The 18,928-nt window shown below is 42.7% G+C and overlaps 3 protein-coding genes across 4 annotated transcripts in view; 1 reads left to right on the top strand and 2 right to left on the bottom strand.

The window, feature by feature from the left end:
* Positions 1-39: 39 nt before the first annotated feature.
* Positions 40-3,261, bottom strand: LOC116925270 (sterol O-acyltransferase 1). Its single transcript, XM_045174848.1, is given in 11 exon segments — positions 40-489; positions 557-596; positions 676-775; positions 850-1,084; positions 1,146-1,319; positions 1,418-1,517; positions 1,577-1,859; positions 1,978-2,047; positions 2,049-2,117; positions 2,209-2,592; positions 2,675-3,261. Coding segments are annotated over 11 exon segments (1,737 nt in total). The 5' UTR covers positions 2,894-3,261; the 3' UTR covers positions 40-426.
* On the top strand, positions 2,079-6,081 carry LOC116925280 (beta-1,3-glucan-binding protein). 2 transcript variants are annotated; one of them, XM_045174853.1, is made up of 10 exons: positions 2,079-2,097; positions 4,251-4,328; positions 4,416-4,531; positions 4,596-4,750; positions 4,817-4,974; positions 5,070-5,214; positions 5,280-5,386; positions 5,445-5,599; positions 5,673-5,780; positions 5,876-6,081. In XM_045174853.1, exons 2-10 carry the CDS (start codon positions 4,274-4,276, stop codon positions 5,981-5,983), a joined length of 1,107 nt encoding a protein of 368 aa, XP_045030788.1. In that variant the 5' UTR covers positions 2,079-2,097; positions 4,251-4,273; the 3' UTR covers positions 5,984-6,081. The 2 variants fall into 2 exon arrangements, with proteins under 2 accessions (XP_045030788.1, XP_032787854.2); XM_032931963.2 differs by lacking the exon at positions 2,079-2,097 and adding an exon at positions 3,408-3,453.
* A 65-nt stretch (positions 6,082-6,146) lies between these two features.
* LOC116925261 (hemocytin) overlaps positions 6,147-18,928 on the bottom strand; it is a 29,449-nt gene continuing 16,667 nt past the window's right edge. The window contains 36 exon segments of the mRNA XM_032931933.2: positions 6,147-6,830; positions 6,904-7,056; positions 7,149-7,263; positions 7,356-7,505; positions 7,572-7,694; positions 7,759-7,905; positions 7,967-8,119; positions 8,192-8,311; positions 8,408-8,577; positions 8,644-9,387; positions 9,458-9,830; positions 9,906-10,187; positions 10,250-10,398; positions 10,464-10,545; positions 10,612-11,176; positions 11,239-11,447; positions 11,522-11,647; positions 11,710-11,840; positions 11,903-12,104; positions 12,172-12,521; positions 12,593-12,637; positions 12,744-13,376; positions 13,485-13,919; positions 13,989-15,102; positions 15,167-16,059; positions 16,117-16,315; positions 16,384-16,609; positions 16,688-16,847; positions 16,917-17,036; positions 17,117-17,247; positions 17,404-17,522; positions 17,629-17,775; positions 17,966-18,086; positions 18,329-18,462; positions 18,596-18,687; positions 18,791-18,882. Coding sequence (XP_032787824.2) covers positions 6,424-6,830; positions 6,904-7,056; positions 7,149-7,263; positions 7,356-7,505; positions 7,572-7,694; positions 7,759-7,905; positions 7,967-8,119; positions 8,192-8,311; positions 8,408-8,577; positions 8,644-9,387; positions 9,458-9,830; positions 9,906-10,187; positions 10,250-10,398; positions 10,464-10,545; positions 10,612-11,176; positions 11,239-11,447; positions 11,522-11,647; positions 11,710-11,840; positions 11,903-12,104; positions 12,172-12,521; positions 12,593-12,637; positions 12,744-13,376; positions 13,485-13,919; positions 13,989-15,102; positions 15,167-16,059; positions 16,117-16,315; positions 16,384-16,609; positions 16,688-16,847; positions 16,917-17,036; positions 17,117-17,247; positions 17,404-17,522; positions 17,629-17,775; positions 17,966-18,086; positions 18,329-18,462; positions 18,596-18,687; positions 18,791-18,882 — 9,412 coding nt within the window. The 3' untranslated portion in view covers positions 6,147-6,423.

Genomic DNA, 18,928 nt, shown 5'->3' with positions numbered 1-18,928 from the left:
TATCAAACTTCCGTCATCCAACAGCCAAAATAGATAAGACAATGTGTGCAAAGTATATTTTCATGAAGACCAAAGTGTAATAAACTGAACGACAACCAATATGTTTACGACCGTAACTTGCCACATTTAAATTTCTGGCCATGGGACGACCAAGGGATTCTGGAGAGAAATAGTCACCACTGACGCAGACGACAAACACAGATATTATAAACCGTAAAAATATGCTGACCTTAGTTTCGTGATCAAGTGCGTGGAAGCTAAGAACTTTTCGCAATAATCCAGCCATTAATAACCTAATTTCCAAACGAAGGTTTAACGACGAAAGTTTTGGCAAATGGAACTTTCGGCGGCGTAATCTTGATTTAAAATACCCGAGCACAGAAAGACAACCAGAACACAGCAATAAAACCGAAAAATTGATACACTTTAGATGTTCCCATTAGCCAGGCATGTCCATGACCGAGGAATCAGAATTTCCATAAATCCCTCCTAGTGTCAAGGAAAAAATGAATTTAGCATCGAAACTCATGGTTTGAAAAGGATTGACTGTACTTACGAAAGACGGCGGACAGTTGACTCGCGCATACCACTCCATACTGAAAATTCACATAGTATGACCATCCGTAAATTGGGTGAAGTGTTCATATTTATAGTTAAGTTAAAATTCAATCGTACCTGTAAAGTGACATACACAACCCAGTTCCTATGAATAATGTGAGCCACATGAATATATTACCCAGGCGCGGATCAACGTTAGTAACGAAAGAAAAAAGCACTAAACAAAAGGAAAAATAGTATGTTAAAAAAAAAAAAAAAAAAAACCTCTTTGTAATAAAGTACAATACTTACTGCCAAAACCGCCAAACATCAGTAGTAAAACTGGATAAAAACAGTGGAAAGTAAAAGTGATGATGTACTCGTGGACGATGGACGAAATGAGAAAAACGACTAATGTGGGAATAACTCGATTACGTCGTCCGAAAACCTCGTAAAGGTCCTTATAGACGTAAGTATAGAGCCAGTCATGGACAACGACGTTCCAGGTACGATAGTATGTGGCATAAGAAGAAGAATTCCACCAATCCTGTAGGGAAAATGGCCGGAAGATTAAAGATTTATATGGCGGGAGAGCAGTGAGGACCTACTTGATAAAACATGCGATCGGCGAAACGAAGCATTTCGGCAAACGCGTTGAGCCACGCATGAAGCAGACAAAAAAATCCGCAGAGCAAGACCAACGTTCCGGGTAACATGCAGCCAAAAACGGCCAATACCAGGGCTTTCCCTGACATTGGTTCATGCCCTATTTGACGGAAAACCTAAATTTCAATTTTAAAAGAAATAAAATAAAATAATATGACAAATGTTTTAAAAAATAAATCATAACAATGGCAACAGTAGAAGAATTGTGTCATACCGGAACGCAGAATCGGACGAAGATGAAATAAAGGTAGAATAAAACACCGACTACTTGCAGAAAATTGAAGAAAACCCATTTCCAGCGAATTGAACTTGTTCTACAGAACCGTGAAGATAATGCATCAACCTAACGAAATTTTAAAAACACCTAACTCACCTAGGATAGCGGTTTCGATAAACAAGCGTTGGAGCAAACATGAAGTAAAGATATTTCGAAAAATCTGGACAAGGAGCTTGATCGCTATCCTCTTTAATGTCAACCGTCCCCGGTGGTTTACTATACTGCTGATTATCGTAGGAAAGCGCTGTCGCCACATTGGAACGGACGAACGCATGCGTTTTCATCAGCAAGCGGACCTGTTCCATCAAAAGTGTAGTGGCCGAGGCGGGAGGGAGCTTATGAGCTAGTATTTCGGTGAGCGGAACCCAGATGGCAGCACCTATAAAAAAAAACGCGGCCATTTTTGAAATGAAATAATTAGAAACTTCCGTTTCTACAGCGGATGCATGTTGAAAAAGATAAGATGACCGCAAGATAAAGAGATGTTAAAAACATACCCATATAGACAATATAACAGGCAAGCCAGAAGTAATCCCATGCCAATCGTTTAGATTTGTCAACGATAGCTTAAACGTTTATGAGACCAATAGTGGAAAGCTGGGTAGACAACTATTAAGGTAAAAAACATCATTCCAACCTAAATATAAAAAAAAATACATTAGGTAATTTGGAATAAGTAAAAATTGAATTCAATAAAAATAAAAACCCATATGTCTAATGCTACTTACCCAAGTTACGAGTACAGTTTGAAAATCCCCAAAAGCCCAAAGGATGAGTGCAAACTCTAAATCAATGCGACCTTTATCAAAAATATCTTCAACCACAGTGTTCATAAACAGGAGAATGAGAATAGCTATGAAGATGTGGTATATAGTTTGTATGTGATTGATCTCAAAGAGATCGGTAAGCAAAGAATGTCTTGCTATGAATTCTTTTTCAGGAAGGGATCCACACGGTAGTTTCCTTTTCTTTCTTTCTTCTCTTGACTGGTCATCCCCAAGAAAAGACCGATACTTTTGTGGTACTCTCACACATTCAATGCCAGCAACATACTCTTCCATGATTGACGAGAGCTGGATATCCATTTGGTCAAGCAGCTCTTTCTTAAGTACCTGATTTAATTTAAATAAAAATCAGAAACCTCATCAGTTGAAAAAAACATGTCATAGTAACATTTAAAAAACACAAGTCTACCTCAGCCTGGTGTTTAACTCTTGTTAAAGCAATCTGTTGAATAACAGCAGCATTTTCTAGACTGTTATCATCATCCTCTTGTGTAGTTATGATTGGGGAATCCATCCTTTTTCTCTTCTCAATAGTTTCTATATGCTCCCTGCTAGGAATTGTGGTGGGTTTTCTCAATCTTATGCATTCTTGTGAAGAGGCATTGAATTTATCGTCTGCTGCTTCCATTGCACGTCGTTTCTTGTTTTGCAAATACTGTGAGTGCAATAAAAATTAAATAGCACCAGCAACAGAGTTACTGATGTCCGTGAACCACTAATTTATACTGAAGACACTGACAGTTGTTGCATAGAACATGTTTCAAGGCTAAATAACAAATGGTGAACTCTTCTGACCTTGAGCCAATGCCTTGATAAACAAATTCAGAATCCCCGAGACCTTCCAAGATTCGAAAGCGAAAAGCAGCGGTTTCCTCCGCTGCTGACCTGCTACCCTACTGGGTCGGTATTATCAAAGTGACTAGATTTATGAGGTTGTTCTAGCACTCGCCATAGGTGGTTCGAATCATTGTTTCGCAATATCAATATGTATGATGGTAATATCAAATTATCAATATATTTTCCCATTTCCGCTTTCCAGTTTCCACCCATTCACCGTAAATCAGAAGGCTCGTCCCTTCGAAAAGACAGGAATGTAAAGAGAAGAAGATAACATGAAAACATTTAAAGTGAAGGATTTCGAAACTCATTTACAATAGATGTTAGATATAGGAATTTATCAAGAAAATCGTTGAGTATTTTACCTTTTTTAACCTGTGCAAAATTACGTCGCATAGGGACTAGGTCTCTAGTCCATTCCATAAAAAAAAAACTCTCTTGTGCGACAGTTGGTAGTCGCCATATTGTCATCAGCACTTGTCATTTACTTGGTTTTAGGCGCCAGTCCCCAAAAACAACAACTGCGCATTACGTTAAGGGTCACTTTATCCATTATCTTATCAGCCATACAAGCTGTGCTCGAAATATTTGTACTCCAACCTTACTGCATAACTTCCCGCTTGCACTACACGTGTCCAACTTTGATTAGAATATAATATGGCGCCTTGATTTGTCTTAGCCAAATGGGAAAACATCGATTAACTGCTATCAAATGTAAGGATGGGTGTTCTGCTGCGAAATGAATTACTACAACAGTCATCAGAAAAGCTCGTTGCTTCTTTTTTTGTACAGAAAATCTTAACTATGGGAAACACAAACGACTGATCTTAACATCTAGTATTGTTTTACCATATTGCCTTTCCCTGTTTACAATCGCTTGGCAATTAAAGATGTTGAACTGTAGATTTCACTTCGCAACAACAACAAAAATAGCACCGTTAAAAGCTTACATATTTTTTTATCTTTTCTTAATCGCACTTGGCGGTCAAAGAAAGTTTGTAAATGTTGCACTCTGTTACAGGATTAAGAGCCATAATTTATCACGGTGTCAAAGACTATTTCAAAGCTCCTTGAGATACGATGATTATACAAGCATCTTTATGGTTGTAGCATCACTATATAATGCCCGACAAACTTGTGTAAATTAGCATTCAGTATTCCTCACGCCGCCATGAAGTTGCTTACTCTCGTCCTGGTCGCATGGGCCTTTATCGGGTCAGCTTACGGTAGGTGTATAACTGTGTTGCATTAATCTTTACTTTCTTGTTGTTCAAAATTTCCACATAGTAACCGTTTTGCCTGTTTATACTCAGGCCAGACTACCGTCAATGGTGTTCCAGCAGCACCTGGTTCTTTGATTTTCGAAGACAATTTTGACAAATTGGACTTTTCTGTCTGGCAACATGAGAAAACCATGTCTGGCGGCGGGGTAAATTAAAGTTATTTCATCTAGTATTATTAAAATGACTCGAATAAAAGTTTTTATTGTCAAGAATTGGGAATTCCAAGTTTACGACAACTCGCGTACCAACAGCTTCACCAAGGACAGTATCCTCCACATCAAACCCACCTTGACCGAAGACCGTTACGGAACAGGTTTCGTAACCACCGGTACGCTTGATTTGAACGGCGGTGCTCCTGCTGATGAGTAAGACTCCTTTTAAGTTCATTTTTTAAGTCGTTGGTTACCAAACTTGTCATTGTGAAACTCAAGGTGCACCAATCCATCGTTCTATGGTTGCCAACGAGGCGGAGGCAATACTATCAATCCCGCCATGTCCGCACGAATTCGTACAGTTAACTCTTTCTCTTTCAAGTATGGCCGCGTTGAAGTACGTGCTAAGATGCCGACTGGAGATTGGTTGTGGCCTGGTACGCGCTGCCCTTGAATTTCTATAATAATATAACGTTATTAAATATCAAATGTTTTAAATCATTTTTACAACTCATTTTCCTCCCCATTGCAGCCATCTGGCTTTTGCCTAGACACAATGCCTATGGAACATGGCCAGCTTCAGGAGAAATCGATTTGGTCGAATCAAGAGGCAACCTTCGTTTAATGCAAAATGGTGTCAACATTGGCGCAGAGCAAGCCGGTCAAACGCTTCATTGGTAAATTAACTTGGGATGATTGTGCCTCTTAGATTGATTTTGAATAATCCCTAAACTATGAATAGGGGTCCCTATTGGCCTTACAACGGGTATGGTAACACTGCCTGGACTAAAAATACCGTTCCCGGGTACAACACCGACTTCCATCGCTACCAACTGGAATGGACACTAGGTACCGTCTCGTAACTCGGACACCATAAACAAAGGGACTAACATCTCGTTTCTTCTAGATTATTTGAAGTTTAGCATCGATGATGTTGAAACTGGACGTATTACACCTGGCGCTGGTGGCTTCTGGGAACTCGGTACGTCCACCGGGGCTTTCCCAACTACTATTGAGAACCCATGGCGATTCGCCTCCAAAATGGCTCCTTTCGATGAAGAGGTTACTCATTCATGGTTCCGATGAAACAGCCTTCAAATTTTCTTTACCGTTTTTGCATTTCATACGATTACAGTTTTACTTGATTATCAACTTGGCTGTTGGTGGTACCAATGGTTTCTTCCCGGATGACGCTGTCAATGAAGGAGGTGCTCCTAAACCGTGGGCCAGTTCCTCGAGCAACGTAAGTTATCCAACCATTTCGCTCACAATATCCTTTCAAGTAGAATTTCATATTTAAACTCGTTTGTTCTTACCAAAATTTAAAATTAAAACAAGGCCCTCGGTGATTTCTGGAATGGACGTGCCGGTTGGTACCCAACATGGCAGGCTGCCGGAGAAGATGCCGCCATCCAAGTCGACTATGTCAGAGTCTGGGCTTTGTAATAATCCGCAGAAAACCACCATTGCCTTTTTAAAATTTTCCATCTTAAAGTGTGATATGTATCTCGTAGCACACAATAAACCTGCATTGCATAAACATATGTTATCGTGCTGATAACAATTAAATGAGGGCGACCATAGTCTGTAGTACAAAATCGTCACTGAATAAAATCACAAGTCTTGATTTATTCAAATGTTATAATAGCAGTGATGTGAAACATAATGTGGACATGTCAATTGAATTAGTGCGATTCTTGTCCGTTTTATAAAATTACGGAACGACTGCAAAAGTGGTAGAGAAAGCAAAAGTGGACGAAGTAATACTTCGACATTCCGTACGAATATGCTATGCATCCCATTAAGCCATAAAAGCGAAAGAGAGAAAATAAAAATACGGAGGCATTTTACAACTTCATCCGTTTGTTAACAACATTGGTCACGCCTCATTTTTGGCCACCACCGGCGCTCCGTGCAATTGCGTCACCACGTCCTTGACGTCGTTGTTGCAAAATTTGCAATTCATCCTCGTCTTTTTCCTGTAGTTGGTTCTGAACTAGTTGCGTGAGTGATTGCAAATTTTGCTGTTCGTCTTCATTCTGCGTCTGGGACACATTTTCTGCTTGCTGATCGACAAGCACCAAGTTTTCAGCTTGAACGATAGGCCGATTGACCGTTGCTTGCTGTTGGTCGTCGAGCAGCAATCCTGTGCAGGCCGGGTTACAAGTACATGAAGTTGGCACACGAACAACTTGAACCCAAGTCTTGCCGTCGGAGCAGGTTAATGTAGTCTTCAACTCTTTAGTTTCTTCAGGCTGACAACATTCGCACTTGCTGATTGGATCAATTGAATCTATATCACGGTAGACCAAAGCAAATAAACTGGTTGGCTCTATGTGATAAAGGCTAGATAAAGTTATCCTTACTGGGCTCGTGAATCGTTTTAGATTGGCAATGACCTACACATTCTGTTAGACCATGAACCGGTTCAGTGTTGACACACTTGCCGTGCATCACGGAATCATGGATGATGTAACCAACCGTTTTCTCAAGTGATATTTCTTCCGGTAAGCAGTTCTCTGCGTTTTTTTTTTTTTTTTTTTTCAGAATTCAAGAAGCGAGATGAAAGTTAAATTAAAGAAGAAATGTTACTGGGTTTCGTCTAACGTACTTTGAGATTCGGTGGCGTTGCAAGTAGCACAGCATTCGTCCGGTTTTTTTACACGATTTTTCTCGGGACAATCGAAAAGAGGAGCGCACATCACTTGCGCCTCAGTCACGTGACCCTTTCGATCGTTAACGAATCAAGGTTAGCAACTAACTCGACTATGACGAAGTTAAGTCTTAAAAGAGGATATCAGTTCGTATAAAGACTTACGTGACCTCTGGTGCCGACGCATGAATAGAACGTGCAAGGATCCGGATTCCAAGTTGATCCAATAGGATGCAGAGTTCCGTTCAAGACGCAAGCGACTTGCACACACTTACCACAGCATTCCAATGGGCCTGGAAGTTCATGCTCGTAACCCTTAATTCACGAGGCAGTGTTATTTATTGAATTCATTTTTTGAAAATCAAGTTTCTTTAATGCTACCTCGAGGCAGTCTGATGGCGGAGGACACGAGAGTATAACCTCTTGACGAGCAACTTGGCCGTCAGCTTGTTGGGCGCAAATTATAGTCACGCACTGATCGTTTGTCGACCAAGTTTCGTTAACCTATTTCCGGATTATGAAAGACAAATTAAGATGAGGTGACGGTAACGCGACTTAATATTCTCACCTGGTATTCTTTGCCATCGTGCAAGCAAGATACTCTGCGATGTATGGGACAGCACTGATCCAGAGGTTGAACTGTTTCATACTTGTACAGTAGTCTATCATTATCCGTGGGTTTATCGCAGTTTTCTCGTAAGCTTTCCATTTGCAACTACAAATTACGTGGGCAAAATTTTTTTCATTTTTAGTTGGATTTTATTAAAATAGATTACCCCATTGTCTCTCGATACACAGGTGACGCGGGTGCACAAATCCGACTTCCACGTTGAACCAATCGGATGTTGGACACCATCTGAATCGACGCAAGCGACTTGCTGACAAGTTCCACAGCAAACAGACGAATTCGACACCTGGTACTCCCATCCCTTCAATAAAAACAAACAAACAAAAGATAAAAATTGTCGATAGCAAATGACTGAACTGGTAATTAAGCTTACGGCAGGACAGGTGGGGCATGACTCAATCTGGAGTTGCTTAACAATCGTACCGTCTGACATTTCTAAACAGATGTACATATGACATGGGTCTCCATTGGGTGATGGCCATGTTTCTCCAACCTAAGAATTTTGAATTCATTTACAACTATTTTCTCCATAATTTGTCGTAATTGGTAGGCTCTACCACAGCCAAGTCACGACTGTCACATTAATTACTTTGTAAATATCGGATCCTTGCCGGCAAGCTGTACGGACGGTACGCGGACAACAGCTATCTGACACTGCTTCCGTTTTAATGGCGTAATCGTCGTCGACAGGTTCGGGACAAGTGGTCACTGTGCAACTAGTGCGTGCAATCGGGCTGTTTGGCTCAGTAACGCAGATACCTATGACACCAAAAGAAAAACAAATTAGTTGAATATTAAATAATGAAATTCAGTAAACAGACGTACATTCAAGACATGGTCCGTCTCTCCAAGTGGCATTGACTGCGTACCGCTCAATGATAGAGCCAACCGTGAATTGTACGCTTCGCTTTTTGCCTTTGACTCCGCCTTTTTCTCGCAACCTAGGTTTTCCTTTAGGTTGAGGTGTTGTCGTTGTTGTTGTTGTTGTTGTCGTTGTCGTCGTTGTTGAAGTGAGGATTTCAACATTCTGTTGACCGTATGTATGTTCGTAAATGCAGAAATCTTTTGGTGGTACACAGTTGTACTCCGGACAGCAAAGTTCTTCCCAGTTGGACTTAACTTCAACTTCATAGAAAGTCGGACAATCAGGTTTCGGTGGACATTCGTCCAATGAGCAGATTCGATCCAGATGCTGACAGCAGCCCGTGGTATTAACTACGTAACTGACTCCAACCAAAGGATTTGCCGCAGGTGTATCCAGAGGAGGGCATTCGTCGAATGGAATACATTCACACACCTGGCGTGGACAGCCATCAATATCCCGGAAGCGTAGAACTTGGTTCTGTCCACACCTCGGTACAGGAACTTCAGGACAAGGCTTTTTGGTAACTAAATTTTCTTCCTGGATGCATTTGACAGTAGGGCAACATTCGTTCTCCCCTGGCTGGATTATCGTTCTCTGATGGTCAGGTGGACATTCCTCCAATGCACAACTTCTCTTGACGCATTGAACATGTCCGTCAGCATCGCAAGAGCAAGTCGTGCAGGCATCCGGTTTCCAGTGATCACCTTTTTAACAAGGAAAACGTTAACACTAAAATTTCAAATCTGTAATTTGTCTTATTTTTTTATCCTGAACCTTTGTAATGGCCTTCGGTGTCACAAGGTTTGCAGTGATCTTGAGGAACGCAACGTCCAAGAGCGTGATTGAAAGCCCGGCCTTCTGGACAGTAGCAGCCATCATTAACGCTCATGGGACATGTCGAAGATTCTTGGTCCTCCTCGCAAATGGATTGGCAGCCTGAACCGCATTGTTGATACTCCATACCAGACGGGCATTCGATCGGGCAGAGTTGAGGCGAGCGCCAAGACAAACACACTTGGTAACGAGAGCATTCACGAGCGTAGGACTCGAATGAAGGGCAAGCTGCTGCTAGTGGATCGCTGCTCTTGCACGTATCGTATTGGCAGGCAGCGATGTAGGGCAATGGGTCAACTACGGCATTGCACATCTATAATTTGAGACGGAAAAAAATTACAACATTCATGGAATTAGAATAGAAAAAAAAGATCTGTGGTAGCTATACTTTGAAAAGATCACTATCCAGAAGTTTGAGACATGGATCATTCTCTGGACTGAGTGGAGTGCATTCCGGCTGCGGAGCAATCTGGCAAAGATCCTCTTCACCAGTTGGAGGTTCTCTAAGTAGTTTCTTGACAAGCCAACCTAGACCGGCCTGATTGTTCATCGTGTCATCGCCAAGCTCCGAATTACAGTTGCCACAAAGACCTTCAGTTTTATTCAGATAGAGCTGGGATGGAAGTCGAACTTTGAAGCCTTTACTGTACATGTAGTAAGATACTTCAACCTATCCAGGGCAAAAATGGTTTATGGAAAACAGCTAATAGAAATCCTGAGTACGGTTTTCACCTGAATCGCCATTAGCAAGACAGAGACTTGCTCTCCTGGCAACTTTTCAATTCTAACCCACGGCAAATGGACCGGGAATGTCTCGATGGGAACACCATCCATCGTAGCCATAACCGAATGTGTCACCTCAGAGTTACGAACGTTAATGACTGAACGAGAAGGCAATGTCATCAATTAAGAAAGAATTTGAAGTGCTATTTCTAAAAAATTTTACCGTGATCTTGGTACAGGATTGTCACTGCCTCTGTACACGATGTCTTTCCATCTTCATTACATTCCGAATTAGTTACCAAAACCTAAAAGACGAAAAACGAATCTCGTCAAGTTTTAGTTGAGCTAAACAACCAAATGAAATATCAAACCTGGAAATCGTGATCAATTTTCGATTCTAATTTTGAAAGCTTATCTCGGGCAGCCACGTAGGAGCAGTTGCCACCAAACGTGAAATTATTTCGGTCAAAAGAAATGTAATGGGGGTCCCCAAAGCCGTCGCAAACGCAGTCACGACATTCGCTCGGTTTAACACATTTGCCATCGCCATGACGAACCAAACCGTCTGGACAGACACATCCTGGATAGCATAAATCAGGCATAGGCGGGCAGGGGTGTGGGTTTTTGTTGTTTTGACAGCTGCGTTCGCAAGTCTGTTTGTTGCATTCCTTGTAGACCGAGCCGTCCGTGCCACAATCGACTGAACAGTCGTATTTGGAACGCCAGCCAGTCAAATCAACTGTTGCATGGTCATCATGGCATTCGACGGCCATTACGCTCATTGTCTGACATGCACAGGAATCAGCAGCTTCGGTCGCGGATACAGCCGAGTCCTTGATGGCGCCCATACAATCGCACATGATATCCACACAGCGGAAAATGGCTTTATCCAAGGCTGCTTCGTCGGCCCCGTGGCATTGGGTGAAAGGTTCTTGCCTACAGCAAAACGATATTGAATTGTTAAGGAAAGTGAGAGAGCTATCTCTGATAATTCAAACCTCAAGAAGGCACATTTATCCCAGGCAGCAGTTTGGGAAGTAACAGAGCATTTGGTAGGAGCGCATTCACCATTTTCAATCGACCACGAGTCACCAAATTCATTGGTAGATTTTGCTAATTTACCTTCCGGAGTTTGTTGGTCATCGTATGGTTTAAGATTGTAATAGCCGCAGAGACCGTCAATTTGGTTCAGTAATTTGGATGTCACCTATGATTAGCAAACAAAGATATTCGTTTAATCAAAAAAAGATGCTCGGTTGATTGCGTGATCAATGGAGTTACCCCAGCCTTGAAGTTGGAATGGACGTCCCAAACGATCCAGAAATTGTAGACTTCCGAGCGGAATAAGATTGAATCTCCAACTCGGTGAATGCTGAAATCAGGTGACATGGATGCAATTTGTTCCGCCTTTGTTTTAAAAACGTTATATTAAGTGACCAGCAAAAACGGCGGTATTAAATGTAATTGACCTGGAGAATCGAGTACTCGAAACCTTTGTATCCTACACGTAGGCCGGGCAGAAGTTCGATGATGTCGTTGTTATGATCAATGCGCAGCGAACGAGAGCATCCAGTTTTATTTGCCGGACAATTTTCGTGGACTGGAAACAAGAAAAAAAAAAAATTTAAACGATGTACTCTTACCAAAATATCAACAACTTACTCGAGACGGACCACAGATCATTGGCCATGTCACGCATCAATACGTGGTGACAAATATCGTAAGAGTATTCTGTTCCGTCAAAGGTTTTGAACATCTTGCCAGTCATGGAGCAACGGTCATCCCTCTCGATATAAGGTGGAAGCGTCACAGGTACAGGGGGAAATTTTGTAGGCTCAGGTACGCATTTGTACGGTGGGCAGCTCTGTTTCAGCAATTCATAACAATTCCAATAAATATTCGTTGACGACAAACTTATTTTCAATATTTACCTGCTGATTTTGAGACTGCTGATCATCAGTTGATTGGCTGAGTTGTCCCAAATGATCAGCGTTTGATTGTTGTGAAAGTTGGTCGTAATCCATATGTTGTTGTCCGTTTTGAGAAAGATGATCATAATCTTGATGAGACTGACCTAATTGTTGTAAGTCATAGTCTTCAGTTTGCAGTTCGAGAATAAATCCGGCCGGGCACGAAGGTTCTGGGCACGGAGTTCCCGTAGGTCTGGAAGGAGGTGGTGCACAATTATAGATTGGGCATCCATCGTTCGAGAACAATCCGGTCTCCTTTTCGATGTAACCTTCGGCACAAAACGCCAAAACACACTCGACCGGTCCTGGAGCTATTAATCAAAATAATAGTAATGAAATTCCCATTAATAATTAACACAAAAAATTGAGAAATATATCTTACTCGTCGTGACACAGTGCCGTTCATCATCCGGGCAGTCTTCCACACCTGTCAGTATCGTAATCCACAAAAAAAAAGGTAATGATGCGACAACGGAATGTTATTCAGTTCATTGACGTCAATCAGAAATAAAAAATTAATCATAATAAAATACCGTTGCACCAAAGTGACTCGGTCAAGCAAACATTGCTCGATTGGCATAAACGAGTTCCAGCATCACAAGGCTTGCACGAGCACTGGCACTTCGGGTGCTCGGAAAGATGGCTCAACAATCCAGATTCGCACGGCGGACACGTTGGCTTCCGGCAATCGCTGACTCCGCCCAATCGACAAACACATTGAGAACAGCTGTCGTGAGCCTGGTAGATTGCGCCTACGGGGTACTTGGTGTGACCGTCGAAACAAGGGCACTGCGATGCGTGAACGCAGCCTGTACCGTTCCATTTCTGCGAAAGTGGGCAAGCGCAATGCTCAACATTCAAGTGATCTTCTGGAATGTTGGGACAAGGATGACAGAATTTCGGCAGTGGAGTCGTCGTAGTCGTTGTGGGAGGAACTGTAGGCGGGATAGTCACGGTGACGGGATGGTAACAGCCCAGGATATCCATACGTAGAGCGATATTCTCGTGCCATGACCACGGGACAATTTGCAAGAACCGCGCATGAATGAGACGTTCAAACATGTTTGTCGTAGGCGTGTTGCCGTCCACGTTGGCATCGAACACACGCTGAGTGCTGTCGTCATTGAGGACAGTGAACCAGGTCTCCCCGTCACTGGAATAACGAACTTGGAGAGAGAAGAAGAAAAAAAACAACCAAAAAAAAAAAAAAAAAGGTTGTTAAACACAATCCACTCACGATTGAATTATAAAACACGGAAAGGATAAACAAATACCTGCGTATGATTCGACCCAAGCGTGACCATCAGCATGACCTTGCGTTACTATGCCAGAGAGGTTACGAGGTTCCAGGAAGTCAATTGTGATATGCTCTTTACGAGAACTGATGGCTGGCATCCAAGCAGATTCGCTACCTAAGCGAGGATGACTGAACGAGCCGTTTACTGATGACAACGTGATTTGTTGATCATCAATCACGCCGTTCTCGAATCCCATCTGGTCGTTGCACACGTCTTCCAACGGCGTCGGTGTCGTAGCTAGGTGAACGTAATCACTAGTGGTGTTGCATCCAAAGAGATCGAATCGCAAAGCGATGGCATGCTTCCAAGTTTGCGGCTCGAGACGGATGTAACGAGCTTCGATGGGTCCATCGAACATATTCTTTTTACGGCCGTCATGTTCCAGTGGTCCTCGGAATAACTTGGGTCTTCCTGTTTTAAAAAACAAAACAAAAACCTTTGATTTCACGAGATCTAAACACGGAGAAAAATAAGTTTTACCTTTTCTGTTAGGGACATAGCTGAAACGTTGATTGTCTTCGCTGTAGAGAACAAATAGACTAGTGACGTATTCGTTGACAGCGGGATTACCACTAACTTCGAATCCATAAATCCAACTGGGAGCACCGAGGTCGACTTGGATATGCTGGAACATGTCACGTTTACCGGCTACCCAGCTTACACCTTTCTTGCCATCATTAGGAAGCTTTTTCGATCTGGCTGGATCTGGGAACCTAGCACTAGACGGGCCAAAGGCACCACTTTTTGAGGTTGTGGCAATAAAAGCTGAATCGGGTACAGCTCGTTGATCGGCAAGCATAGGCATCAGGTCTTCATCGAGACAAACATCTGTTCGTGGTCGAATCCTGGTAGTGGTCCAGATCATTATGCTAGTGGTTGGTGCTGGCGTAGTTGTGCTGTCAATTTCCTGATCGCCGCCAGAACAATCGCAAAAATAGCGGATCTTGTAATCCTGGCAACGCCGACCTTTGCCCTGACGAGCTGGCATGCAAGAAAAGCCCTTCTTCAATGAGCAGACCAAATCTTTGTCCCGACTTTCCGTCCACAGTTCATTATTCTTGACGTCACGACATTCAATGTCTGCAATTTTGCCGTGTAAACAGAATCCCATTTGATTCAACTGTTCCGGAGTTTTTGATTCGTAGTCTCCCCAGGCAGGTTTCTGATACTCGTTGATCCAGTCAGACCAGGCAGAGCAAGACGTAGGTGTCTTCGTCGGTCCGGGAGGTCGTGGTTTTGGCGTCGTCACGACTGTGAGATTCTTGCTGACATCAACGGCGGGCGTCGACCAGGCGTAATTGCATCGTGAGTTATCACAGATGTATTCATTGTCCAGGCATTGACATACTTCGCAAGCGCCTTCTGATTCTTCAACTCCTCCTGGCGGGATGATTTTGCCGAACGGCGTGCGACAAGTGCAATCACGAGCTGGTACACAGGTACGAGCGTCACGCCACATATTGCCACGGGAACAACCACGACTGCGAGATGTTTGCTGGACATCTTCGTCGTCTTCGATGCAACCTGGAGCGCAGCCCTCTGATGTTTTGCAGTAGCCACGTTTTCTCAGCTCATAACCGTAAGCTAAGCAAAGCTAAATAGCCAAGTAATTGAAAATAAATAAACTTGAATGTATTTTGATGAAAGAGAATAATTACCTGATTGCAAGAATAAGCACAGTCATTCCAGGAGTAACCCTCTGGACATTCGTGATAGTATTCGGTAGTTGGATGTTCGGTGGTCGTGACAACAGTTCCTTCCACCGTAGTTGGGGTATCAGGTGTTGTGATAGCATCAACAGTTTCTTCCACAGTAGTTGGAGTATCAGGTGTTGTGACAACATGAACGTCTTCTTCTTCGCAATGGCACAGGAAACGGACCTTGTAATCCTGACAAAGTCCTGACTCTTGATCGCTATTGTAGCAAATGAGTCCGTCTGCAACGGTACACTGGACACTCTTGTCGGGTGACGTTCGATAGTCAGCCAAACTCCTGGCCTGACCAGACTTCTTCTTTGATCCAGCTTCTCTGGCCATGTATTTGCACTCGATATCGCGTATGTGCGACTTCGGGCAGATGGGATGTTGGAGAACAATTCTCTCGTACACCTCAAAATCTCCAGTGCCGTCGGCAGGTGAGGAGACGCTGAACCAATCAGTCCAGCCATCGACGCAAGCTCCAGTTGTATCAGGTTTCTTGGTTGTAGTAGTAGCAGTAAATCCACATTCCGGACGAAGGCGCATAACAGCTTCCGGCCAGTCGCAAACCATCGTATCTGGATTGTACATCGTGGGAGGTTGGCATGTTTTTTCAATCTGTTCAACACCACCCCGTCTTTCTACACATTGATAAAACAAGTGACAACTGGTAGGATGTGGGCTATTCGGTCGAGCTGGATCGCAACGATCTTGAACTATGGGTTTCTTTGTGGCAACCGGTGTAGTTGCTGCCTTCCGCGTAGTAGAGAATGGCTTGGTTGGGGTTGGAGTTGGTTTGGAGGTAGCTATTGTAGTCGGATCAACGTAAACTGGTTTTCGCGTTTCCATTTCACCTAATTATAGAAAAAATTTACATAAATTCCAACGGATAATTCGAATAATTAGCTTACTGCAATCGCAAAGGATGCGGATCTCGTAATCGTAGCAAAGACTGCGGCCTTTGATGCCGCCTGGGGTGCATTCCAGTCCGAATTTGAGATTGCAATCGACGTTATCCCCCGTTTTCTTGTGAGAGATTTTGGATTGAACAGCTCGACATTCAATATCCACCATTTGGTCAGCATGACAAACGGGCGCATTGGCCAAACCCTTTTTTGCCCATACACAAATAACATTAGTGCCATTCGGATTTGTTGGGAACTCATCAACACACGTACCGGATTGAGTCTATCAGGGATAGGTTCGACATCGTTTCTACTTCCACCATCTTTGGGATGGTGTGTGTTGATCCATTCACTCCAACCCGTCCGGCAAGCAGAAATTCCCATTTCAGGAACCGTCGTGTTAGATACTGGAACAGGAGTTCGGGTCACGGGTGGAACTGTTGTAGTTGGAACATAACAAGGTTGGCCTTGACAAACTCTTTTCCCTTTGGAACAATAGCTATTTGCAACAAGAAAAAATGCACAAATAAAAAAACAATTTATTAAAATGTTTAAACGTGACCTGTCTGCGTTTTACCAGGCGTGGCAAGCGTCTCGTTCAATTACGTCGCCCTCGGCATACATTACACCGTCGATCACCATACAAAGTGCCGAAGCGCAATCGGATATCGGCATGCAAGATAGCTCGTTGGCCGATCGGTGAATTTGCCCTTTAGGGCAATCTCTTGGCTGACATCCTAAAAAAATTAAATACCGAAAATAAAAAATGTAAATGGGATTTTAACTTGCAAATAATAGTTCCCTACCTTCGACACAGGAATCGGCCGCACAAAGCGAAGATGAGCCAAGTGGGTTATCGCAAGTGACTACCGGGCATGAACTCATACAAGGAGTGTAGGATGCGCATTCCTCATTGCACTGAAGAGCTGGATTTCAAACAACAAATTAATTATTAATCAAAACCCTGTAGCAAATGAATTGTAAACATGTTTAGAAAATATCTTACGACAAAGCTCTTGCGATCGCCACTTAATGGCGATACCATGCGCGTTACACTCGTGAGCGTACGCGGCGAAAGACGTGCACAAGCATTCGCAATCGCCACCCATATCGCATCCGCATGAATCCAGCACGCATCTAAAACGCAAAAAGAAACACGCACAAATCAGGTCTTTCCCGTTTTCTTTCAAAAACATTTGTTCAGTTAGATGGGAAACCCCCAGGAAACAAATTTTACATTCGTGCCGTACTAACTAAAATGGCAGATGAAGGAGGTGAAAGTTAGTAATTTACTTTTCGACGTAGTATTCAACAGGCACCTCGGCGTGACACTTTTCAAAGATGGCTGACTTTAACAAACTGCATTTCATCACCGCCCAGACTTTGCGATGTGGATGAAGAGTGCAGGTATCCTTCAAGTAGAGAAGAAGAGAGAGAGAAAAAACAAAAAAGTGAAACATTTCGAAATCATAAATTATTAGCTAAATAATTAGCCATTTTCTTTTTCTCATTTCTTACAATGTAATCACTCGGCGTTTCAGGGCAGTATTTCTGCAAGCGCCAAGAGTCACCGAAAACGCGAGCATCAATTTCCGTTATGCCACCGGAGGGTGACTGGAAATCATCAAGAGCATTGTCGTTGAAATTGCCGCACAAGCCGCGAACCTATTTTGAAAAAAACAAAAAACCAAAAAAACAGAGCCGATGAAAGTCCGTAATTGGTCGACCAAAACGGCAGGCAAAAGAAACGCATTAAACAAGAAAAAGATAAAAACAAAAAAAAAAACAAGGGCGAAACAAAAAGAATCTTACAACAAACGACCGTTAAAGAAAATAAGAAAAACAATTTACTTACTCGACCTTTCCACTTGGGGTCCAACCGCAAGTAAATGCGAGTGCCGTGATCCCATTGCAGGACGAGACCCAAATCAGCAACTTCGATGAATATAAAAAGACCAGCTTCGCGTACAAGAATCCTAAAAAAAAAAAAATTATAACGAAAAGGAATAAACAAGTTGTTTAATAACCAAGGCAATTAACACCGAAAAATTAAACGAGAGAAATCATCACGACAGGGTCCCGCTCCATTGATCTCTCGCAAAATTAAAAGATTTTCGGATAAAACGAAATAGATGAGACAATGAGTAAAGCGGAAAAAGAGAGGGCCGTTTTTTTTTCTGTGTTAAACAAGAAGAAGAAGAAAAAACAAATAAACTACCGTTCAGAAAATTTCCCTATGGGTATTTTCTTGTGGCGGGTCAACGTGATACTTTCTTCGCCGGCATCGGCTGAGCCAAGACGTAGCGTGACGGATTTTGAACACGCAACTCCGCTGCTCCCGCAAGGAACGCTCTACGCATCCAACAACAACAAAAAAAAAAGAGAAAATTAATAAAAAAAAATCTGCGAGTTGTTTTCAAAAAGTTGAAGCAAAAAACTTGTTAATCTTTAAATCGCAGATGAAGGATCCGCTATTTTTACGTACCTGAACGGTGACGTGGAATTTCTCGTGAGGTTCAGTTGCGGCTCCTTTGGCCATCATGTAATCGCAATTGCCATGGAAATCGTACTGTTTGCCTGGGTATTGAATAGTAAATAAGCACATTGGAGACAAACTTTTCTTTCAAACGACGAGATATCGAAAGCAAAGAGGTAAAAGTAGGCCAAAATGATTTGATACCATCGAATGTCTTGTAGTGTGACTCGCCCCAGTTGGAGCATATCCCCGGGCATCGATTTTTGGTGCATTCCCATTTGCCCGAATGACAAGTACTGCAAATAGAAATCGCATCGAGCGTGAATTCAAAGTGTTTCTCGC

This window comes from Daphnia magna, linkage group LG6 (assembly GCF_020631705.1).
Source record: "Daphnia magna isolate NIES linkage group LG6, ASM2063170v1.1, whole genome shotgun sequence".
Taxonomy (NCBI): domain Eukaryota; kingdom Metazoa; phylum Arthropoda; class Branchiopoda; order Diplostraca; family Daphniidae; genus Daphnia; species Daphnia magna.
This window is presented reverse-complemented; position numbering and strand designations above follow the sequence as displayed.